This window comes from Ostrinia furnacalis, unplaced genomic scaffold, assembly GCF_004193835.3.
Source record: "Ostrinia furnacalis isolate ACB-3 unplaced genomic scaffold, ASM419383v2 OfSCF1376, whole genome shotgun sequence".
NCBI classification, from domain to species: domain Eukaryota; kingdom Metazoa; phylum Arthropoda; class Insecta; order Lepidoptera; family Crambidae; genus Ostrinia; species Ostrinia furnacalis.
In genome coordinates, this window is record NW_021131615.1 from 78,056 (window position 1) to 104,213 (window position 26,158).

The 26,158-nt window shown below is 37.0% G+C and overlaps 2 protein-coding genes and 1 long non-coding RNA gene across 3 annotated transcripts in view; all 3 read right to left on the minus strand.

The window, feature by feature from the left end:
- The window catches only part of Lk6 (MAPK interacting serine/threonine Lk6 kinase), a 77,488-nt gene extending 66,013 nt beyond the window's left edge, over positions 1-11,475 (minus strand). Inside the window, exon 1 of the mRNA XM_028304092.1 lies at positions 11,392-11,475. The gene's annotated coding sequence lies outside the window, so the exon portion shown is untranslated. The remainder of the gene's footprint in view (positions 1-11,391) is intronic.
- A 2,620-nt stretch (positions 11,476-14,095) lies between these two features.
- LOC114352490 (uncharacterized) lies at positions 14,096-16,525 on the minus strand. The gene is made up of 3 exons (XM_028304117.1): positions 16,180-16,525; positions 15,404-15,605; positions 14,096-14,397 (listed from the first exon to the last, which is right to left on the minus strand). Exons 1-3 carry the CDS (start codon positions 16,447-16,449, stop codon positions 14,102-14,104), a joined length of 768 nt encoding a protein of 255 aa, XP_028159918.1. The 5' UTR covers positions 16,450-16,525; the 3' UTR covers positions 14,096-14,101.
- Positions 16,526-25,109: 8,584 nt separating this feature from the next.
- Positions 25,110-26,158, minus strand: part of LOC114352492 (uncharacterized) — a 2,530-nt gene continuing 1,481 nt past the window's right edge. Inside the window, exon 2 of the long non-coding RNA XR_003655863.1 lies at positions 25,110-25,387. This is a non-coding gene — a long non-coding RNA (uncharacterized LOC114352492). The remainder of the gene's footprint in view (positions 25,388-26,158) is intronic.

Here is a 26,158-nt window from a genome sequence, read left to right on the forward strand (position 1 = left end):
TGAGGAAATAATTATTTTTACTGAAATCATTAAACTCATTGGCCCACAGAAGCAGGTCGAAAGCCGCGTGGTAATTGTAAACATTGCAAAAATTGAGACGGGGCAGACTGCGCGAGCGCTACCACGCAGATAAAAATCCGAAATAGATTTGGCTATGCGCCGCGCACGCCGTGCGCTGAAGTCCGCTGAACAATGCTGGAAACTAGGTCGACAATCTGTTTACTGTGTCAAAAATGCGAACTATCTGTTCAGACCCGCCCCCACGTAAGCGTACTCGTATTATCACCACTGAATCGGCCACGTGGCGATACCATTTGCGCAGTATTTTTTTATTTGCAACAAAAAACTGGAATCGGATTTCAGCAACGGGTCCTGTACAAGTTTTCCGATCCCAATACATCAACTTGTTCGTTCGTTTCATCCAAATGATATTCACTAAGACAAAGTCCTCCAACATACACAGAATAATATTTGGAGAGCAGTTAAGAACTTTTTGCATCTCGTAGTCTTAGTCGTATCATTAGATTTTAATGGAAAAGACATCTCAGCAGGACATGATGATTTTGACATCTTAACAGTTTCTGCTAAGTTTCTGTTATACAGTACAGTACAGTTCCGTACTAGTACTTTTTCTGTGGCTACAGTTTGTTACGTCAACAACAGAGCAACCGTTCGAGAATCACGTCCAACGTTTTTCCTATTGTGGCGCAGAATCCTGAAAAACAGTCATCATAATAATTAACTCTTACATTTTAACGCGATTACATTATTCAATTCTCTTTCCGTGTCTGTATTTACAGGAACTTTAAAGCGACCTCGACTGACTCCTCATTTCCGCATGTCTACGAGAAAGTACGATCGTTTTTCTTTCAGCGGACAAAGGTAATAGACATTTAGACACATTCACACATCGGAAATTGGCAGAGTTGCCGAAATCTTTCATGTGACCCCACGTTTAAAAAAACAAGCTCAATGGTAGATCTTGGCTGCATGTTCTAAATTTATGACGACATCATGGACACCAAAGTTTAAAAAGGATGTGCTCTATGAGCCGAGTCGCGAATATAGTTTTTAAAGTGGCTCTCTCGTATATTCATTGGGCTGCTCCAGTGTGACCTACGCACCGGAAGGCTGGCGTCAACGCAGCTTCAATGTCAACGTAATTGTTCAGTGACAGCCCAGACCTCCGCGGTTTCGTTGAACCATACATTAGCAATTGTAATATTTAATATTCAATGAGTGACAGCAACTGCCAGACCTCTGCATTAAAATGATGATGAGATGTGATGGGACGTGTTGTTTTGAAAACTAAACAAAATGTCTAAACTTTTAAACAGGTCTGACTGATGTATAAAATAACATAACAGAATATCGTGATAACATGACATAAAATAATGCACGTAGATTAGTTTTAGCTCATTCGTAGATACAGTATTATTACGACTACAGCGCTCGAGAGGCCATTTCGCGGATCGTACCTACTATTGATTTGGCCTTGAACATCGCTAGTTCGCGAGTCTCGTGGGCACCAAAAATATATTTCTTAACTACGTAGGTACCCCATTGCGTAAATATATAAAACTACGAATAGAATCGTTCCGCGTTGTCAGCAAGATGAAAACTATAAAATCCATTAGTGTATACCCCTTCCTGCATATTACTCTTAGTTGATGGAGTATATTACTCAACAGAGCTGACCGAGTAAAATTGAGTCAATGAGATTACTCACAGCATATTAAGAATATTGAGTCAAACATTTTTGGAAGACAGCTACCAGTAGCGTCGGCGTCATGTAGCGTCCTGGTTCCATTAAGACATGAATGTAGTCTGAAATCAGTTAGCACATGCGTCTGTTATTGCAAAGCTGCTATCATATTAAAATTCAACGTTATAAATAACTAGAGGCGGGCCGGAAATTGTACATGGATTTCATTCGCCACTGGATTAATATTCTTTATATTCGCCATGCTAATTTGTTCATTTTAAACATGATATCGGATTGGTGCAAAACATGTTTTCGCAAATCGCGAGATATTATTGCGCAGTTAACTGTTGGACTCCGAGTCTATGATAAATATTCAACGTGAACGTGGTTTTTCTAGCCAAAATGCGTGAAGTTTTATTTAAATAAGTTATCTTTTTATTCAAGGGATTGTTTTGGAAAAAGCTAATACAGTTGTTGGTCTAGTCTAGAATTAGTTAGTATGAAATATCTTAGTGAATTTTGTAGAAGTATCAATTTCACATCAGCACCTACAAACATCCAGACATTTACAAAAATCCAAAATGCACTCTGTCTTGTAAATAGCATAGATAAAGTTCAAGAACATAGGTAAACTAAAAACTCACAATATTATGCAAATCGTCTGTGTTAAAATAGCTCATTCGCTGTTTTAGCATCAACAATTGAACCAAAAATACTTGAAAAACACATTGAATAGATTGCATCACCATACTCTCAACATAAATCTCATTAGAAAAATCTAGAACTCTTTACACGTGCATGCAAACTTTTAAATGGGTCGTAGGAAGACATTAATACCTCTTGTTATGTAAATGAACGCTCCGGTTTATCACGAAAATTGTATATAGAGGAGCCTATTTATAAAGAATTTGCATCATGAGGAAACAAGATTCATAGAACATTGTTCTACAACTTCTTACTCAACCACATAGTTACGATAATTACTTTGTACAGAAAAGGTGACAAGTTACGATTTTGCTGTCAATTCACGTTAATTCTCAATTCCAAAAGAAAGCAATATACGTTCAAACCTTACTGAATCAAATTCAATAACTCCGTCAATTTCCGATTCTCTTTTATACCCAAGCTAAGATGAATTCACAGGAGACTATAGATAGCTAATGGGTGTTCCACGAGCATGCCAATATTTACTGAAGCTAAACAGACTGTCGCGCACCACTGACGCTTTATGGGTCAAGGATTATGGTGAATTTAAAACCATCGACCTTAATCGCTCAACTATCTACACTACCGTGATAAAAAATCACGTAGTTCCTATACAAAGCCCCAAACACTGATGTAAAAAGGAAATTGAATTTGTAACAAAAAATGTATAGCCATGGCTAATATGTAATAATAACAATCAGAAGGACACAAAATCAAGATGTTTCTAGAGATATCCTAGGTTTATTGGCCGAAGAACGACCGGTCAAAAAGTCAAAGGTCCAAATGATTGACGGGGATCTCATTTTGTAATAAAATCACCTCCGATTAAATGCACCCCAAGAATCTAATAAAAATGTATGAGAGCAAAGGATCAAAATTCAAGAATCATGAAATCTTTAGAGGACAATCAACCCACAACAAGGAAAATAAAATACATTCTGGAATAAATAGTAACACATGAGCTACAATAAATTATTTTAGATGACATGGACTTTACTGAAACAATGCTACAATATTATCGAGCCCCAAAAGAGGACGAAAAAAATGGAAAGCTAATAAAAGCGATAAAATAATTAAATAAAACAGTAGGTCAATGTCATATGGTATCGATCGCGTAAGCGAATCATAAACACTGAATCTACTTGAACTACTTATGTGCCCCTGATAACAGAATTATGAATTTCATACCTACTCCAGTTTTGTCACCTTTTTTGTAGAGTTCAGGCTCACATAAAACGAAAACAGATGGCATTTGTTTTGTAGTAACTTTTCCAGAAGTTTTCCCTCATTTTAAGATTAATTTTGAGTTAAGCGTTGCAATTTCCAGATTAAATGATCACGTTCAATGAAATAACAGACGTTAATGAGAAATTATCTTTGGCAAAGCAATTTTACTTGTTATTGCATCAGAAATTGCACAATCCAGAGCCAGAACAGGTCATAATGCACTTTAAGCACCGTCTGACTGCTTTATTATCAAAATGTCGTGTCTAGTATTTTGTCAACTATCTTAAACTACTTATCTTAAAGAATATTAAAACTACGAATTTGTAAAATAACGTGAATTCATTTCTTGTTCTGACAGTTGCCACAAATTACATACTTGCTGCTACTCACCACTACAGCAGATTTCATAGAATCACAATAAGTAACCGAATAAGATGTTTTGTTGAATTGGTCATTTAATTGTTCGACTGCTTCAACTTTCCAAAGTAAGCTTAGTAAACATTCCACAAGTAAATATTGGAAAAGTTCTGTTTCAATTACTCTCGGATTCAAAAGACACCGGCAAAGATCCGTTGAGTGCACAGAGCAATCTTTGCAAGTAGGAGCTGTTTGAATTTTAAATTAAGGGAATAGGTTACTGCCCTAGTTTCCAAAGGCCGCGTATTGTTCTACTACACGAAGGCAATTCTACATTTGTTTGTTTGTAAATAACACGATAATCGAGATTCAGCTGAACATGACAATGGCGTGCCTTTGCCACCTTCGCAAATATTGGTATTAGTAATGATGAGAAATACAGAATTGTGTGCGCAATCAATGCTTGGAGCTTATTAATTACTGCGAAAAATATTTTCTACATAACACATATTGAGATACAAAATTTCACTTATGTAAGTATACATTTTTTACCTGTGCCGCACCTGAAATCCCATTTCGTGAAAAACCCCGACGCAATTTTTGAACAATCTATGAATGATTGTTGTGAGTAAGCGCTTATACAAGCAGCTGTCTTTACAAAAACAGAAAAAAAGCGGCTAAAACCGGTTACAATTATTGTTTGTCCCTCCCTCCTCCTTCCACCCATAGTTATATTCATGAAAGCATAGTAACACAGGTGTCGCACTGCGCAATTGTGTCAATGCATACTTTACTCCATTTTTCTGAATGAATTTGCGACCGATATTCCACATGTTGAACAAAATAGCGCGTATGTATCTCCAACAAATGGTCCAACGTTTTTACTAAAACAACCTTCAAAACTGAAAATATCAAATTATCAATGCTAATCTGTGATATTCAAGTTGGGGAAATAAAATTGGGATTGGTTGAGGGTTTGGAAACTACGAAAAGATACAAATGAAGAATACTGAGACAAGAAGTAATCTATTTAAATGTTGATTGCAACCATAAGATAGAATGTTTGTCAGCCTACTCATTTGAAACTGGTTTAGTCGGTTACAAAATGTGCACACCTAAACAAAATAAAGTGATAGATACAAACAAACAGCGGGTTCGTGAACGCGTTCAGGGTTCCACAGGCTCTCGGCCACCTACTGAAGGTAAAAGGAGGGCACTGCACCTTACCTCACCTTAGAACTATTCACTGCGATATCCAGTTAGAACCAGATTTAATGCACGGCTAACTGCAACAAGCGTCGTATCTATGACTTTGGTATCTTGTGACATTTGAAACGTAGTAAACAATGGTTTCACAACTAAGCTATGTATAGTTCTAATGAAGGTATAATCTATTAATAACATGAGTATTGTTAATGCTAAATACTACCGGTAATTTATTTTGCAACAAATGTTACATTTGAAGCTCACTGCCTCCGTTTATCTTTTTAGCTTTAAGTACTTCTGTAGAGAACTTCTTTCTAACCAATCTCTAACAACATCCGTTAGTGTACTCCTGAGCATTTTAAGCTCTCCATGGTTCACTGTGCTACTACCAGTTTGTTTAAGAGTCCTATCATCAGTGTTAACGTCTCTAATAATTATGTTCGTGCATGACCGGTAAAGAGCAACCCACTAAAAACTATATTTTTAAGAATTTACGAAAGGATTCGATGGCTAGATCTGAATCCAACAGCCGTCAAGATGAAAGAAGATACATGCTGGCGACACAAGAATCACGTTTCGTAATTATTTACCTGCGATTGACTCTAGTTCTGGTATTTTTTACATACCAGTGTCAACGTTGGACTAATCGAAGTAATCATTAATCACGAACAAACAAGTAACAGAAGAATAATATGTGTAAATGCGCAAAAACTAAATTAACAACATTTTCAAAAATAAAAATCGCGAGTTCGCTGTTATTCCTGGTTTATTTCAAGAAAATGTAGAATAACACGGGTATTCGACTAGTTCAAGGAAGTGGGATATGTTTGCCAAAATTATTTTTACTTTACTAACCATTAGCGATTTTCCCGCTTAGCACCGAAGGTTATCGCACTAAACGGGGTGATTGAATGATGGGAATTCTTGGAAAAAGAAAATTTTACATATTTTTTCCACAAGATATTTTCAGAATATTCTGTTCCAAGTGCTGATAGAGGATAGAGGTTTTTTGGGATTGTCAGTCAGAACAGAGTCACTCTTCTGACAGACTGCCACTTGGCTCAAAAAAACGGCAAACTTAAGGTTGCGAGTCATACACCATTAACACCATGTATGACTAATTAACTATTTATTAAGCCATCGTAATATAGGAATGATGCCGATAGGCCTAAAATGTATCTTTAATAGAAAGTGTCCTATTGATCGTTCTTCATTAGATCACTAAACATCATTCTACCAAAAATCAAATTCATCCAATGAATTTCTGAGCAAATGAGACACGTGTTTCTCACACGTGACCTGTCCAGGTTACGAGTCTTTTGGAAAACTTGTACGGAACTCTGAAAAGGAAAGAAAGATAAGAATAAGAGTTAACAACAGTATGCAAACTGTAGATAAAGTCATAGGTCCCGCAACCTCACTTGATTAGACGGTCACGACATTAGATAAATCCACGAAGGCATTCGGACCATACCCATACAGCGTCCATGCTGTACATAAATGCATCTGTCTTTACTAAAGTATTAGGTAAAAAGTTTTTTAAATAATATTTTGCACAAATTACTAATAGTGTCCACTCTCCTGGTGATCTAAATATATCCGTGTTTTACGAGTGGTTTCCCCACATAGTCCAGCGGCGGCAGAATCGAACCAGCGTTCCTCAGATCTCAAGTCGGCCAGTCCAACACCTTCACCGTTGGGCTATCGTGGCTTGAATCGACATCTTGGCTAACTGGTTTTTTTTAATCCACACGAACAAAGTAGCAGGCACAGCTAGTAAACAATAAAATGGCATGATTATTCCGCCATGAATATAAATCCTTATGAATTTTGCATAAAACGTTATCTGTGAAGCAGATTTCTTTCCATATTAGATGTAGATGTAAGGCTAGACTTAGATATTAATGTAGTAAAGGGCGACGTGGAGTAAACCGTGAAACTGCCCGTTTCTTTTTGCAGTAACAAAATAATGAAGTAGAGAAGAATTCGGCTTCAAATAATTCTCAGATGTTCAGTATCTTTATCTTCAAATGGCTTATCTTATTTTCCCAAACACAAAATATCATAGAAGTGCGACAACCGGCCCTGACCGCGATTCTTCCCATCAACAAGCTAATCCGAAACGTTACGTAAGCCTACGTGGGAGTATAATTACCCCTTAAAACAACCGAGATGTTTATTAAGACATCGGATTATATGCACTATCAAAATGCCAAAATATGCATGCAAATATGCACTAAAAAGGGCGAAATATGCACAAAATATGCACAATCAAAAAAACATTATTAGAATTAACTTTATTTTCACAATACATAATTAATTAATTATATAGGTACTTATTGGTTGTAATTGTTGTGACAATATAAATATATTAATTTTTGTGACAATACATATAAATATAGTTAAAAATATTAATAGTGACAATTTAAAAATTATGTCATAAACTGCATTTAAACATGAATTTGATTTATTGTTTGTTAAAAAAAATTAATTTTAGCGAATGTTTTTCGATAATAAAACGCAAATCCAGGAAACGTTTTTTGGTGTGGGGACGGCGGCGAAGTACAACACGTCTAACACGTATAAATACTAAAATAAGCACTGTCAATGAAAAAGTACCAAAATATGCAATAACGCTATAAAAATAGCATTATATGCGTTTGCATATGCAATAATGCAAATGCATATAATCCGATGTCTATTTATTAAACACTACCGTCGTCGACTACAATTTGCCCGGCTCATATTCTCGTAACGTGCGCGTTTCTAAAACAGCACCAGCCAATGCCAAACAGGTAACATGGAGATTGTCGTGTAGCTGCGGGAGCAATGGTTACCAGAAATAACACCAATTCAAAGGACGCATTTTGGCAGCGGCTTAAACTTTTTTTGCGATTAGGGCTGTCAAAAAAACTATTGTTGCATTTTATAGCAGACACGCTAAGCATTGCATAAGGCTCATCATTAATGGGCAGAATTTGATACAGATTTTCGTAAACCATAAAGCCACGATAGCCGAATGGTAAAGGGATCAGACTAGCCGACTCGAAATCCGAGGAACGCGGGTTCGTATCCCGCCCGCTTGACTTTTGTTGTGAGCCCACTTGTAACACAAGCTTAGTACGATGGGCTAACGGGACTATTAGTAATTTGTGCAATTCAAATAACTAATATTCTTAAATAAACAGCATCTGTGTCGGTAAACCGCGTTGTGAAATCTGAACGCGTCTTCTCATCCCAGTGTCGCTAGCCCTTACACAGGTCCACCGAGGAGCGTCACAGCAGGCGGTGCGACAACCGGCCATGACCGCGTTGCTTGCCAGCAGCAATAGAGCTCCGTCTAACGTTTCTGAGGTGATACTTTATTTGCAAGGTGTACGTTATTCGAAGTGGCTAACAAAGCTTGACAGCCATTTCGTTAAAGAATACCGTCACGGTGATGGATTATTTTATTTGAAGCGAACTGATAATGTTTGGAAATGATGGATTACTGGAGATAGTCTTTGACTTGTCCCATGTAATATTTTACACTTTGGAGACGCATTAAAGCACGGGAAATCGCAAAATATCCTGTAAGACCAACCAAATAGAATGATTTTAGATTAAGGAAAACTCACACCCACAAGGTAGACAGGAAGGCGCTGGATGCAGTTCCCTACCAACCGGACAATCTGGAAATCATTGGAGGAGGCCTATGTTCAGCAGTGCACGTCCTCCGACTGAAGTAATGATGATGATGAAGGAAAACTTCATAGCCTAAAGCTATGAAGAAGAAAAACGCGCTTAAAGCCCAACCTTAAAACCAGGGACAGAGAGCACATAGCGAGGATCTACTATATGATGCTACCCAAGATTGTTTTACTTAGACATTAGGACAATTTTCAAAGCTCATTTCCCAGCCCTAGCATTCATTACTCAGTCAGCGAAGAGTTAATACGCAACTTGCGTAACACGACGACCGCCGATATCCTGGCTATTTACGGCCATTTCACAAGTCACTGCACTACACTCGTACTTAGGGTTGCCAGGCGTCCGGCTTTAGCCGGACATGTTTGGCTTTTTACGGTCTTGTCCGGCCAAATATTGTGTTGTCCGGCCTGACACTAATTGCACCACCCCCCCCCCCCCAGTCACATGTCCGGCCAAATGACGCACAGAGTCCGGCTTTTGTGTTTTTGGACCTGGCAACCCTACTCGTACCTATACCTACATCCTTATCGGTTGAGCTGCATATCTATTGACAAATCCAGAATTTAATAAGAACCTGATAAGCAAAATATGTATTTAGATAGCTAGAAAGTACCTACCTAAGTATCTCGCCTTTATGCTAAGTATCGAATTAGACATGATTGCCGTTTTGATATCAAGCATTATCAGAATTTCAGATAACGAAGCCACCGCGAAAACAACGAAAACCGCGACAATAATATAATAGATTTCCTTATTCAATATTCAGAGTCATATCCATTTCGGAAACCGGGACATTCTAGAGGAGCATAAGTGGCCTGGAAGACATAACATTCCTTATCGTCATAGAAATATGATAGTTTGACTTGCTAATTTCATATTGCGGTTCACTGTACTAACACGGGCAATTTAACTGAATTTAGACACATTAAACTAGCTTAAAAACATTTCAAATTTGAACCTTACGAGGAATTAAATAAGATTCTTGGTGATTCGCACTGTATCGTTGAACTTGCGTTACTTACGCCCACAACTCATTAGAGAGTTGATGTCATGGAGAGATTTGCTCTTTCTTTGTTGGTTTGGTGTGGCAAACTGAATTGGCAACATTACAAATAAATCACTCTTATAAATACTTTAAAGCTATGACAACAGTAAGATATATTAACAGTCTGTAAGAACATATGTATGAACTAGTATGAAGATAAAGATTAATGACTCCATGTTTTTAATTTTGTCTTTAAATGAGTAATATTTTTTTGTCAAGAGTTTACTTCAGTTTTAAGCAATTATTAGCTCATTCAAGTGATGCCAATAAACCTTACATGTACTGAGCAAAGGTGACTTTGGTTTTGTCAGTTTAAAAGAATATTTTAAGCATAAAACCATGCTGATATCATTAAAGGTAAATCATCAAAACATATAGTTTTCCATTACTCATAAGGAAAAGCAATTTGATGGAATTTAATACTTTGTTTATTGATATAGTTGAAATAATCAATAAATTAAATATTTATTTATTATAAATAATTTTAATTGATTTTTAATGTAATGGTAAAGCATTTATTAGATGAATTTATTTTTATTTCAGTTTACCAAGGTAAACATGTGTATTTAGAAATAAGAATATGTGCTACTTATTAACTAGTTGAGTATGAAACTGACTAAATTACTGGATAGCTTCTCAGCACTGGGTTCAGATTAAATTCCCTCCCTAACAGTGGCAAAAATAATATGAAAGAAGTTATGTAAATGAGCTTATCAGAATTTTACATCATTCATACATTGAAAAAAGGTCAATGACATTGACCTTATGAATTTTGGAACATCACTTTGGATAAACACCTAATCATAATACAACAGACAAGTATATTATTAACACTATATTAATATTTAACTCTAGTCTTTAAAAACAGAAGACTAAAGTAAGGAGTTGTAGTATGGTTCAGTAAGAATATTTTGGATGAAAAAATCATGATCTCTTGACCCATTGATTATTTTTTTATTAGGCATAGTCATTTTTAGTATACTTAGATTATGTAGAAAAGAAAATGTTTTTAATTCATTATTTTTAAGAGTAGTTTTAAAGTTTGATTGATACCTATGGCCTAGTTATTTGATGATTTATGATAATACCTAACACTAACAGAGAGAATGTGAAAGGAGTAGGTAGGTACTGTATATTGGATATAATATTACAGTAGGTAATTTCAAAACATAGTTTCAGAAATTACCTGTGCTGTAACTTTTGAGAAACTATAGGTACGTTTAGGTTACCTACCCCAAGAAATGAATGATGTTAGTGTAGCGTTAAAAGAATTTCTGGAGAATTAAATATTGTGGTAGTTCCATCTTAAAAAAGCGATTCGTCTTTAATTAATTGAGTATTTATCATCAAAATTGAAACTAAGATAGGTGGTGCCTTTAAAAACGAACCATTCGAAAATATTCATTAGCGATTCTAATAAATTTAAACTATAAGAAATACAAATCTTTCTACTCACAGAACGAACCTGTAACGTAGATTTATCCATCGTCAGTCATTATTTTAAATTATTTAGGGCGTTTTTAAAATTCCATGACCGGCAAATCCGGATTTTTTTGTTGATGTCAACTGTTCTTATGTCAACAATGTCATCAACAACTTTACCCATTCCGTTCTACTGAATTAATATACATAAAAGTTGATTATTTACGCTGTTTTATTAAAAAAAGAATATTTTACAATGAAAACTAATAATAAATTATCTGCTTAATCTTAACTCATAATTGTAAATATAAATATAGATAAGATTGTTTATATTTTAATAATTTTTATAAAAGTAAATTCTGCTTTAAATGAAACGCCGAACTCAAAAGCACTTTTAGTGATGCCCTACTTATTTTTTATTTAAAAATTAATTGAACTATTCACGCCGGTGTTATCGAATTAACATAAATATGTATCTCGTTATTTTAATTCGTTTTACCAACAGGCCAGCTACGGAAAAAAAATTATGAAAAGCCCTGAAGCAGGGGGGGGTGGCAGGGTTTTAGTCTCATCAAGGACATAAAATATGTAGATTTACTATTTCTAAGATTTTATGGGGTGGGCACTGGACCATTCTGAGGTAGGCTGTGTGCTCACCCGGCTCGTTCACTACATAGATCGCTGTATGCGTGCATGAGCATATGACATAAAATCGTTAAATAAGACACAGTCTAGCTCTTCAACAGCTAATTACAAAAATTGTACTAAATTTTGGATTGCAGACAATTTTTTCCAATAAGTGAAAGAAATGTAAAAAAAAATCTGGACTACAAGCACATAATATATTTTATGTTAAGTAAGAGCCTGGCACGAGGGCCTCCTGTATAAGATTAAGGAAAATCTACCAATAAACTTCTTTCTGTTTTTACAATCTTACTTACATGAGCGCCGCTTTTTCGTGAGCTATGGTGGAGATGCCTCGGATCTTCAGGAGATCTGTGCTGGTGTCCCTCAGGGCAGTGTATTGGGTCCAACATTATACCTACTGTTTACGTCTGACCTGCCAGTGACAGAGGGTGCAAGGGTGGGTACCTTTGCTGATGATACGGCTATTCTCGCCGTTGACAAAGTGGCCACTAAAGCTTCTGATCTTCTGCAAATAAGCCTGGACAGCATCTCGACTTGGCTTAAGAAATGGCGAATTCGAGCAAATGAAACTAAGTCGGTCCATGTCACCTATACGCTGAGGAAAGAGTCTTGCCCACCTGTTACCTTAAATAATGTTGTAGTACCACAGGCCGAGGAAGCTAAATATCTTGGACTGTACTTGGATAGACGACTTACATGGAAAAAACATATATTCACTAAGCGCAAAGCACTTGGCGTACAACTCAGAAAGTACTACTGGCTGCTAAACAGAAATTCAAAGTTGTCTCTAGAAAACAAACTTCTCATATATAAGTGCATTATGAAGCCGACTTGGACCTATGGTATCCAGCTGTGGGGCACTGCAGCAAATTCCAACCTAGAGATATTGCAAAGATTTCAATCGAAGCTTCTGAGAATTATAACTGGCTCGCCCTGGTACATAACCAATGAGAGGTTACACCATGACTTAGGAATTCCCACAGTAAAGGAAGAGATATTAAAAGTTATGCCTAAATACAGAGACCGTATTCTAAACCACGTAAACGAGCTTGCAGTGGAGCTGATGAAACCGAGAGTGGTATTCTCAAGACTGAAAAGAAGAACGCCTCTAGATTTGTGTCAATAATACCTAATACGGCAAATTTCAAGCAGGACAGGGACATGTGCGAATCTGTCCTTTTATATTGACGTGGCCTTGTCATTGGACCTGGACCACAAAAGATGACTATTTATTACACATATTGCTAAATGTCCATAAAGGAGACAGATTGCATTATTTAATATATTAAAAAAAAAATCTATCAACGGGCCTATGAGCAGGATAATAATGATTTAATTCTTAATCTTTGATTAAACTCACCCCAACAGTACAAAGAATAGCATGAGAGTCTCCAGTGTGCCCTGAATATGCCAGTGCTACCATATTCACAGCTCCAATGGACACGTGCACCAAGCCCAGGCCTACGGCATACCAGACGGTCCAGCAGTACTCCCTTGGGTCTATCACTAAAATGTTCAAAGCCCGCGCAAACTTCAAGCGTCTCTTCACTTTACTTCGACCAGACTTCGTTAATGAATGTTGCTGAGTACTTTCAGAAGCACTATTTGCAGGGGCACTGCTTTTAGGTTCAGTGTTCTCAGGCTGCGTACTTGCTGGATTTGTGTTGTCTGGAGCAGGTATTGTTTTGTTTCCCATAACCAATTTCGATCACGTTAAAACTTCACTCTTAGAGAACTCCATTTCAATAGTAGATGTTGCTGTGATGCACCAAAAAATAATATTAAACCTAAAATATTTGAAAAATGTAACGACCCAAAACTGAAATGTAAAGTGAAACCAATTTGACATTACAGAAAAATATGTCAATTGTGATTGCTTTTTTCAATCTTTCGACTATGAACTCAGTATTTTAGCCACCCATAAATTTTTAGGTTGGTGTAAAGGTGGTATTTAAAAGATACTTTGATCCAATATCTCAAAATGAAATCAGGCTGCCCATTAAATCTGATGACATCATTCGTGGTGACTTAATAACAACTCTGAGTTCATGGCGGAAATAATAACTAAAATCATTTCAAGAAAATGTTTATTTGCTTCAAGGTGTCTTACCAAAGAATTTCATGGCTGGCGTAGCCAAAATAATAAGAGTGTACACAACACAAAAGGCGATTACAATGTACTTTATATCAGGCAAAAACACCACCCAAGCCTTGAAGGTTTTCGAAGTCATGATGCCGATGATGAAGCAGACTGACGAAGCGAGGAAGGCTGGCATGCCGAACATGGTGTGTGTTCGTTTGCCGACTTTGCCCAATGTACCGGTATCCTTCGAGAAGTAAGCACCAGGCCCCATTAGAGCAGCTACAGCAGAAAGACCGCCCGCTACCAACCCTGAAATGGAGCATTTAAAATTAAGGGGAAAAGCTGAAGAAATGAAAGTCGACTAAATTTGGAAAACTTGCATTAAAGCTGACTAACGTTGCCACAAGTTAAAAACCGCGACATCTTAAGTAATGATAATAGGTGTGACTTTAGAACAAGAACGAATAATCCGATCCAGTTAACTGCACACCGAGCTCTGACGTCACATCGAGCTCTGGTCAGGCCTGTTCATCTCCGCGAGTTTACATCGAAAACAAAACACGCACGATTGCCCCCTACAAGAGTACTATTCGACAAGGCCTCACATACGAGCGAACATTGACTCACGCACGCGTATTCTTGTGTATGATGGAAAAAAATAAAGAAAATGGTGTACTAAATACTGTGCAGTATTTAACTGCCTAAATAATAATAAAAACACAGAATGTACTTTTTTAAGTTGCCTCAAGACACTGAGAGGTAAATAAGTAGTTAATATTATTCATGATAATTCATGCTAAATCATGTATTTCCTCCGCCATTTTCTGCAGATTGGCACCTCACGTCACATCATTTTACCGAAGTCAGCCCTATAGCTTCGGCGCAGTACCGATCACTGACGTTTGTCAACAAAACTTCTGACAAACTTGCTTGACTCTTGAGACAAGCTAAATTACACCATATTGTTAATGACATTGAGCATACATTTTTTTAAATACCTTCGCGAAGTAAAACTTCTGTACGTAGTACTTATTATTATTCTGTGCTCTGGTACAGACGGGGCGAACGCGGGGAGTTGTGCACGTCAGCCTAGGCGCAGACCATCAACCGTTTTGTCGGCCGATAGTTGGGTCGGGCTGTTAATCAGTATAGACATGTATGAAAGTGCGCACATTACATCGGGCGATTCTTCATACAAATTAGAATCGGGTCCAACTATCGGCCAACTAAAAATCGGTGGTCTGCGCCTAGGCTAAGTGAGAGCGCTTTCAGAGGTGCGCAGTTAGCTCGGGCGGATTGTAGTGTTGCCTCATACCCGCCATAGAATGCAAAGTCAGCCTAGACTTGAAGGAGCCGCCTCCGAACAGCATGACGACCACGGAACCAGCTGTCACGCAGCCCAGCCCGAAGATCTGGAGGAACAGATGCTGGAACTTGCGGTCTCGCACCCTGAGTGGGGACGAGGGCCCGTGGAGGGGGTTCACCATCAAGATCGCTGACGGAATGAAGAGTTGGTACTGAAAAGTGAGGCTAGTGGTTTTAAAGCATAAGATACTTCCTTACTTTTTTGATGAAATTCCGTAATCAGTGACAAAAATACTTAATTCATTAAATAGCAATGTTTCAAGGACAAAAAATATTGCTTTATATTTTTTTACGAACCATGCATACCTACTTTACAACCGTAAAAGTCATTGTATTTGAACATATTACTTCAAAGCGGAAAGTTATTCAAAATCAAAAATCAAAATCAAAAAATATTTATTCAGTTTAGACCACAAGTGGCACTTATGAACGTCAATAAAAAATAATAAAAAAAGAAAAAGGTAGCCCTTATGGGGCACTTTACATGTCTCCTTATCTTTTGGGCCCTACCAGCGCTTCGAGACAAACATATGGCAAGTGCTGAGAAGAAACGCCGGAACAAACTCATTCTAATCATTACCTCCCCTTCCCGCTTTATTTTCCATCATCACTACTCTTTATAGTGCATGCACCTATAATTTAACCTAAGGCCAAGAGCTTCCTCGTTGTAGATAAAAAAAACCTTTAATACCTATAAACAATACTAAAACATGGAAAGCAACTTACCCCAATAGTACAAAGTAAAATGTGCAAGTTCATCATCAAATTAGTCTTGAATCCGAGAGTATAGAAAAGGACTATCATAGTGGTGGTTCCCATCAAGATGCTGGCCAAGCCTATGAACGCTGCTAGGCAGGCTTTCCTCGTGTAGACTTCCTTGGGCACATCCATCAGTACTATCTTCACTGGACCCACAAACTCGTGGATTGGGGGCAGGTCTTGGATGCACTCGAGGTTGCATGCCTTTTCTGCTACACTGTCTTCGTAGGACAACATTGTGTAAAATATTTACGGCAAATGAATTTAAAGTTGTACAGTTGTGAGAAATGTCTATTTCAATTTTGACAGTGACTTGACAATGAATGATTTCCGAACGAATTTTCATTCATAAACACGAAAAGATTTTTTTATGATACGGTGAATAGGAATGATGCTAAGGATTTATGCATATTGTGCTTTCATGTTACCATCAGAATATTGTAGAATTGATCTACACTAGTATTCAATTATGTTACATAAATAAATAAGTTCAACGTTAGGTCAGTCTCAAATCAGTCTTAATAAAATACATAGATCAAAATTACTTCAGGTTTGATTGAATTAATAACGGGTCGTTTAAAGCCTCCGCCAGACAATGGATAGCGAAAACGAAGCTATATTTCCATACAATTCGATAGTTTTTACCAAAAACCACTTTGAATTAGCGAAAAGTATCATTTTGTCAAATAATTCAACGGAACTAGTCTAAACATAACCCTTTTTCATCTTCGTCGCGCCATTGACCTAGTCTAGACTGCATCTCACTTAACACCAGGTGCGATTGCGGTCAAATACCTGCCTTGGCTAGCATAAAAAAAAAAAAAAAATTGACACGACGTGAACTCGATCAATTAATATTTGAAGCGAATCCAATGTTTCGCAGATCGGTCCAGAGAGGCCCGGAGGGACCTAGGGACCAACCCTCCACTATTCGATGTCTCGTTTTTGAGTATATTTGACATTCAACTTTATACCCGCGGAGCAAAGCTTGTCATCCGATTGTATGGTGACAGATAAGCTAGGGTTGGCAATATATTTAAACAAAACTTTTACAGCAATGCGAGACGAGTTCCTTTGTCAGTGTGCCAAAACTGCCAAATCAGCAATTGAAATCATATTTAAATCTATCTACTATATTTTTTCACTGACAAAACACCATTACAGACAAAATAATTCAATATAAATTTTCAAAGTCTTACTTATCTTACGTCATTGATTTTAACACATTAATTTTGGGCTGACACTGTAGGTTTGCTGTCGACACGAAAAGAAGAACACATTAATTTGTGACTTACAATCTAGCCCCCTTACTAATAAAAAGTTACACAGTTGTTGATCACTGTTTTAAAATGACATTTCCATACTAAACGTCACTTTAAAACACTGATCAACGAGCGTGTAAGTTTTATTAGTAAGGGGGTAGATCTGCAGCGTATTCTTTATTGAACATTTTAATTTGTCATTTATGTATGTAAATAAATAAATAAATAATTCAGGGGCCTCGTATGCGTGGAAAAAGGCTTTTAAACCAAACTAGAAGTGTCATCCCTAACACATAATTCAGTTATGGCCGAAAAGCGCTCGCACATGGCGCGATCCCTTGTCGGCGATGTCGCGCGGAAAACAAACCGAATTCCGAATTCAAAAAAGGTGAATATATTTTTTCTGGAGCGCAGCATCGAACGGCCAGCATCGCATGCGGGCCGCAAACAAGTTTGCAGGTTTAGAGGCATTTTTACTTGTTTCAAATACAAACCGGTTTGCTGGCACTTTAAAAAAATCGGTGACTCGTTCCGAAAAATAAAAATAAATACCAACCCTCTAATTGAGTAGTTGACATCAATAACCAATAACACCAAGGCACAACTTATTTAAAAACAGATAGACACGTCAAACTTAGCACCCCTCTTTTTCGGGGGTTAAAGATACACTTTTTTTTTAGTCCTGAAAACCGAGTTATTTTCAGTTTGTTAAAGAATCTGTTTTTACCCGACTGCGCTAGAAGGTTCTTTTTTTATTATTAATCATTTGAGTTCACAAATTGGTAGCGTTTTCTTCTTAAAAAATGTAAATGAGAGTCGCGTTTTAACAGCTCATAAAAAGTACAATCAATAAGCTGCTTCGTCTACTACGCAATTCAAATGCTACAACACAGTTTTAACCACTTTATTAAAATAGTTCCCTTCGACCCAACTGCTCCGCAAATGTTCATACTAATTGAAATGTACCTCACGAAAGGCCTTTAAAAGGCTGTCCAAAGGCCATTATTATCTCGCGGGTGTTCCGCTGCTCCATTATAAAACTGCAACTTTGTAGCTAATTATGCAAAGCATACGCGAGTGTGTTGTCAGATAAAAAATACATGCCACAGCAAAAATTTAACAGACGGTCTGAAATTTTCATAAATAAAAGCCTTAATGTTTTGGTGATAGGCTCTATGTCATTCACTAAGACGCAAAATCAGCCAGGTAAACCGTATAAAACTGAAACTGCCTTATTTACAAATTACTTTTAATGTAGATAAAAACGCAAAATAATATGAAATCTGCATTACCCATACATTTAAGTTGCAAATTGTAAGTATGAGGAGTCAGCTCTAGGATAATAGGCCTTTGTCACTGCTACCACAGAATACTTAATAGTAGCAACTGCTGCTAGAACTAGGTCAATGTAGTGATCTTAACTGATAGATAACTAGATAGGATATCTCCTCCAATCAGTAGTCGATTTCTAATAGAGTTTTCAGACATTCTTCTTCTTTACCTTCGAAATGATTATGCTGGCTTATTTATTTTAGCTGTAAAAAATTGGGCAACTCTTTTTTAAAATCATATTTATGATTACAAACTGGCTTGTTTGTTTTGTCTGTACCAAAAGTGAGGAAGTTCTCCGTTAAAAATTACACGTCTCCGTCGTCAATGCGCCGGCGTTTAACCACGGTTCAGAAAAAACGGACAAAGCCGGGAAACAATGGGAAGCTACGAGTATTAGTACTTATCGTGCAATTGGAGATGTGGGAATATAATGCCCTGGTATTAAAAGTGCATTACATGATAGCCTACATTTGAAATAAATGCAGTTTGAATTAATAATACAGTGGTTTATAGATCCTATTTGATAAGGCTTTAGCGCCTGTTTGAAATACTACTACAACATGAAATTCCATAATTTGTTGCCTTATAAAAATTGAAGAAAATTCCGCCAATTGGCTAATAAGATTTAAAAATGGTCAGTGTAGCAGACATTGGTGTTATTATAAAATATGCAATTTGCACAACATAGACATTTATCAATAATCATATCAATGTTTATCAAGAATTCAAAGCCTAAATGCCTCTATACAGTACCATTGGGCCCCATCAACACTGGGAAAATTTACGCATTGTGATGACTGAGCACCAAAAACATAATCTTAAAAGGAAATTGCTTTTTACGACCCTTTATGAATAACTGTTCTATTGAATCAATATTACCCACTAATATTTCCCCATCCCTACAATACTCCACTACTCTAATACCTACATAAATACTCCCTTATTCTGGGTTTAACTCCCCAAACAGAACCTATAGCAGTACTGACACTTACCGTAAAAAATAACGAGCGTGCAATATAATGACGCCGTAATAATATCAATTTAGATAGCTTACAAATGGTAAGGGAGGGTTAGGTAGGCCTGGATCACTTATAAATAATGATTAGCCCCGATCTCCTGGATAAGAGAGCATAAAGTTATATGAGCTTTTGAACGAAGCTTTTGTACGCGAGAGATTCTATTGGGACAAAAATATTTGCTGTTACGCGCACTTGTTGACTTTCCGGGATATAAAATATTATAGTGCAATGTAAGTTCATTTGGTAAATCTAGAAAGTGGAAAATACAGTATAGTCTACAAGCTAGAAAACTTAAGAATAAGAATCTCTTATTGAAAACTGTTGTACAAATCTATAGGCACAGTTAGTTTATGAACTTTCAGTTTACGTATATTATGAACATTTAAGCCACGTAATTGTATCGCTATTTAAAAATATTGCTGCTATTTCTTTATAATATCCAAACTTGACAACAACTAGTTTTATTATTGTTAACAGCCTCTACAAAAGATCACTAATAAAATCAATTACACGTTGCAATATTGTTATGGGATTAATTACACTATGCAGTGCGTATGTCATCAAAGTAAATGATCTCTCATCCCACACGTGTAGCCCTCGGGCTGCTCCCACAAATAAAGGCCCATGAAAATTACCTCCCGTTTTGAGTACCTGCCATTATGTTTTACTACCCGCAGGTACAAGGGTTTGCTTTTCTGCCCAACTTCCGAACGATGGGTTAGGTTTGGGCGAACAGGAAATATTATGAGTTTTCATTATTTCTTAATTGGATAAGGAATATTTTTAAGTGGAACCTTACTATTGGCATCATTTAGTTGAGATTAGTTAAAAAAAGATTGCCGTTTCAGTCGTCTATGTTAAGGAGGAGTATCAAAGAAAATACCTTTACTACTTATAGCAACACTATAAAAATTAACTTTTCCCTCAAGTCAAGTTTCATAAAACACAAAACTACGAATCTACACTTAAGAACAGGTTCAAGCGTGTAATTCATCAACCAATTACGACCTTGGACCTTGAAATTTGAGCACGATTCAATTCTCCGCCTTATTTTGAAACGCTCAATACCCGACCCATTGCTACCACCCAGTATGTAAGCAGTCAGTTTTCATTAACCGCTCTACGCTGATTAATTAATGGAAACACGGCTGGAAACCCTTAATTTCAAACACACATACGTAACAACATAAGTAACCAAACGTACACAATCACATACAAAAGTCTAACTTTATTTTCTTCCAAATGAGGATAAGCACGTTAGGATTTTTATGTTGTACCTTCCAGAAAATGCTTTTAAGCAAACCAGGTTTATGGAGATGAAATGTAACTTATTTTGCGGTACATTATTTGTGTTTATGTGGGATATTGTGGTTGAAGTAATTCCTGGAATCTGAAATAATTTCATTTTGTGTATTTTGACGTTATATTCTGTGTCTAAATTATTATAGAACCGTGTAGCGTACGTAAAGTACTTTAATATTATCTTAGTTTATGATTAATGTTACCAAAATTAACGTAATTCCAAGTTGGGTTGAAATCTGGTTCTTGCAAAGGAAATTCTTTGATCAATTTTGTTTTTAAGTACATAATTCATGCTACATTATTTTCGAAGGACTTACAAACTCATATTATTGAATAAGGAACCAATAAAATTGCACTTCAACAATAAAATCATTCTGATTATAGCTTCTCCAACTGCACTAGCCCAAAGAAAAACAAACGCGTATTTATTGCTCGTGGTTCAAATGGTGTGCACAACACATCGCTATTAAATATTTCCAATTACTTCATCACCAAAACAAAACGCAAAAGGAACGCGTCATTAAACGCAATTTGCATTCACAAACAAACGAAACGCGTGTCCAGCACGACGCGAGAACTTATCGGTGTCCGGGCGGAATCAATTACAGGAACGCCGGCCAAGGGGGAGAGGGTCATGCAGGTGAGGTTCCGTAGAAAATGCATTAAGTTCATTTAGTTCAGTAACTTAGCTTTTAAAGAGCGAAGAAGAGGGACGTGTATAAGTGCCCTGGAAAGGGCCTATGTACTGAATAAACTATGTATTTAAATTTGAATTTAAAAAGCATTTCTACACTCCTGATCCCGATATAACTTTTATTAAAAAAAACTCTACAAACAACAATACAGGCCAGTGCCGAAAAGAAACAGCGCAAGAAACACACTAACGCCCGTATTCACAAACGTTACTATGAGGTCTCACAGTGCGCGTGGACGCACAGAGTGACACACGAATCTATCACAGAGGTCTATTCAACGCTGTGCGTTCAATTTGCTGCTTCACTTAAGCAATACGGGCTTAAAACTATTATCAACCTTTATATGTAGTTATAGGGTTTGCTATTGTTGGACATCTAAAGTACAAACTACAATACAAACTAATAACACCTACCTGCTAAAAAGTCTCACCTAAGTTATGACTACTTAGTTAATTATCAACAAATACTCGTAGGTAATATTTTTTATTCTCCTAAATAACGCCTTATTTAATGCGTTCATTTGACAATAACAAAGTCGGTTTACAATAAACATTCTAGTACCTACCTAGGATCTAAGTCAGGTTTTCCTATATCGTTATGGCCGTATTGATATGACTTTAATATACTGAAGTGATTAAACTTTTAAAATATCTGAAGAGTCCTCAAAACCACTATCATCGATTACATTTATCGCTTAGACCCTAAACTCATAGCAGAATTATCGATGCCTCGCCGAATCAATTACAAAACGCACATAAAACAAAGCGCGAATGGACTCGATCGAGATGCAATTACATGCAATCACGCCGCGAGCTCGAGGCGCCTGCACATTAGAGAGGTTTAGCCGAACGACACTAAACTCTAAATATAAATAGTAGTCTTTGAAGATAAGACATCGTGCGATGAGGTTCACATTTGCATCATGATTTTAGTTGTCAAATAAAGACTTTTTCTTTCTTTCTCTTTCTTCTTTATTCTCAGAGAAAGGTCGTCATAATTTAAATAGAGAGTCACCAAACATAAGTCCGAACGCGACATTTGTTATGAAGACTGTACATAATATGCACAGTAAGTACTTACTTATGAGCACAGCTCGACCTTTTTTCACTTAAAAACACTTAAAATCTAAATGAATTTGCAATTAAAATATCCACATCACTATAAATTTCACTTACCTACCGAAGTAAAAATGTGCCCTGGAAGTTTACATTCTTTGGTTTTATTTAGGTACAGGTACACATAATTAATTAAATTCATTTATATTTAAATATGTAATAAGGTATAAAACCTGTGTAATTAAATAAAATAAATAAATAAATATTTCAAATGAATTTAATTAATAATTATGCTATAATTGAAAATGTACGCAGTCATAATCAGTATCTTGTCAATTAGGTAATTATTGTTTTGTTATCAAACGATTAATCCCACTGCATTAAAAATAATCTTTCCGAATTAATTTTATCAGCGGGGTAATCCCGAGTAACGGATTGCAGTAGTAACATTACCGATAGCTCTAATCGACAGCCGCCTTATCCGCCATCTGCGCGGGAGTCTTATACACATGCAAATTAGATACAGTTTTAACGAATTTTAACGTTTGAGCCGAGTGCTTTTGTAACTGATAATAAATTAATTGATATGGCTCTTATATTTTACATCGTCCATTAGTGGAATTTTGTTTTTAAATACAAAATATTCCTCAGTTAACCCTCTATAATTCCTAAATTCAACGAAACTTTCCACTATTGCTCGTATTGCTTGGAAATGTTTTTTTCATCCAATCTCCAAAATGTTGCAAATGGATGAATTTTTTCATCCTCTAAGTCACTTTGGGGAATAGTATGACGTCATGTTTGAGACCATAACGTCATTTGGGTCATCATGTGATATGGTAGAGACGTCGGGAGTAAACATTTCTAGCTCATCTAACTGATGAATTTTCATGAGGTTTTTCAATCGCATTATTAACTAGTGTCCTTTAAGATTCAAAGCGGCAATAAGATTATCTGAATAGAACAGATTTCGGTATGTGCAAATTTAATTGACGCGACAGTCATGTTGCAAATTGCAATACTTAATTACTGCAAGAACCAGATACAAGATGATTTCTGTTGCAAAAAACATTTTAGCGCTTCATTGCGAAACACGGTTTTAATGACAAAAATAAAAATATTTTTTAAAACGTCGATAACTATAGCTCAGTACAGAAGTGAGCTCATGTCATTGTATTAATTAGAAAATTAAAAAATGTTCACTTACCGATTGATGATCAGGTCAGGCCACCTATAACAAAAGAAAAAAATATTAGATGCTTAAATATCTTTAACTTTGAAAAGTTTACACACAGTAGAGTCACAGAAACTTATTTAATTCAGGATAATAAAACTAAATAAAGAGTAGCAGTCATTAATAATAGTTTTGAAACTGACATAAATAAATATGTTTCTGCGGTCAAACTCTGGACCGCATGTACACAATAACTCACCATAATACGTTTTCTCCCCTTTTGGACTTTATATAAAGAAATATCCTTTTTGTAATCCACGAAAATGAAGAGATCTCCTATTGCATACAAACCATTGAGTTTCGAAGGGTGCATATTTTTGGGATATATTCCAACGCAAACTTTTTGAGATATGTGCAATATACAAGAGCTTGGCAAACGTGCGGTAACCATACATTTTGATAGGTATAGATAAAAAAGTCTAAAGTTACGGTTCTTTTTACTTTTTATAATTTGAAGAGCATTAAATGAAACACTAAACATACATTTTCTTCAGTATCTTCAGCATTAAATCAATCAATTTGGTCATTCGATGGGGTTCAAACGAAAATGATTTTCCCTATTATAATTCCTCAACGCTGAACCGAAGGCCTTTTTTTTTTTTTTTTGAAGGGACGCGCGCTGGTAGCTTGAGGAGCTTTTCAATCTCCAAAATGTTGCAAATGGATGAATTTTTTCATCCTCTAAGTCACTTTGGGGAATAGTATGGCGTCATGTTTGAGACCATAACGTCATTTGGGTCATCATGTGATATGGTAGAGACGTCGGGAGTAAACATTTCTAGCTCATCTAACTGATGAATTTTCANCGTCCGGGTCGTCTAGGACATGCCTAGGTTGTCGGTATTGGGCAGCGACATCTTTCTGGGGTGTATACGTGGCGGCGCTAACGATAAGAGGGTTCTTGTGGTTGATCGCTTTATCAAAGTAGCGGCGAGAGGCTTCTTTCAAAAAGTGATCAATCGATGGGATCTCGAAATCTCTATGGAGATTCGTATTACGCACGAACCACGGGGCATCCGCGGCTCGGCGTAAGAATTTGTTTTGGAGGGTCTGGAATTTCTTAAGGTCTGTGCAGGAAGTGTGAGCAAACACCGGACTGGCGTAAGTCAACACTGGACGGATGCAGGTTTTGTAACATAAATTGTCAACTTATTTCTAAGTGACAATTTACTTTTCCTTCCAACTAGGTGGTAGAGTCGGTGGATGTAGTGGTTCGCACGGCTCAAGACGCGTCTGAGGTGCGGAGCGAACGATAATCTCTGGTCGAGGGTGACACCTAAGTACTTGGCCTCACTTTTCCCGGACTTGTAGAGTGCGGTGTCGTCCGCAAAGAGGGCTAAATCCGTATGCGGATATTTGGGGATGTCATTGACGTACAATGAAAAGAGGATGGGCGAGAGCACGGAGCCCTGGGCGACTCCGGCTCTTATGGGGCGGGGGGAGGAGAGGGAGCCATCTACTCGGTAACGAAAGGTGCGATTCGATAAAAAGTCACGTAAGATGTGCACGAGACTGTCCGGCACACCGAGTTCGTAAAGCTTGTAAATCAAGCCGTTGTGCCAGACTTTATCGAATGCCTTCGCTACGTCGAAGAATAACACTCCTGTCCCTACAGGTGGCTTAGCAGTGAGGCCGCTAAGTATATGCTCCGTTAAGCGGTGCACCTGTTGTACGCAGGAATGTGAGGCGCGGAAGCCAAACTGTTCGTTTATTAAGAGATTATTAGAAAAAACATAATCTCTTAATCGAGAAACAATTATACGTTCGTATAACTTACCCANAAGCCATTGTGCCAGACTTTATCGAATGCCTTCGCTACGTCGAAGAATAGCACTCCTGTCCCTACGGGTGGCTTAGCAGTGAGGCCGCTAAGTATGTGCTCCGTTAAGCGGTGCACCTGTTGTACGCAGGAATGTGAGGCGCGGAAGCCAAACTGTTCGTTTATTAAGAGATTATTAGAAAAAACATAATCTCTTAATCGAGAGACAATTATACGTTCGTATAACTTACCCATGGTCTTTAAGAGACTGATGGGTCTGTAGGATGT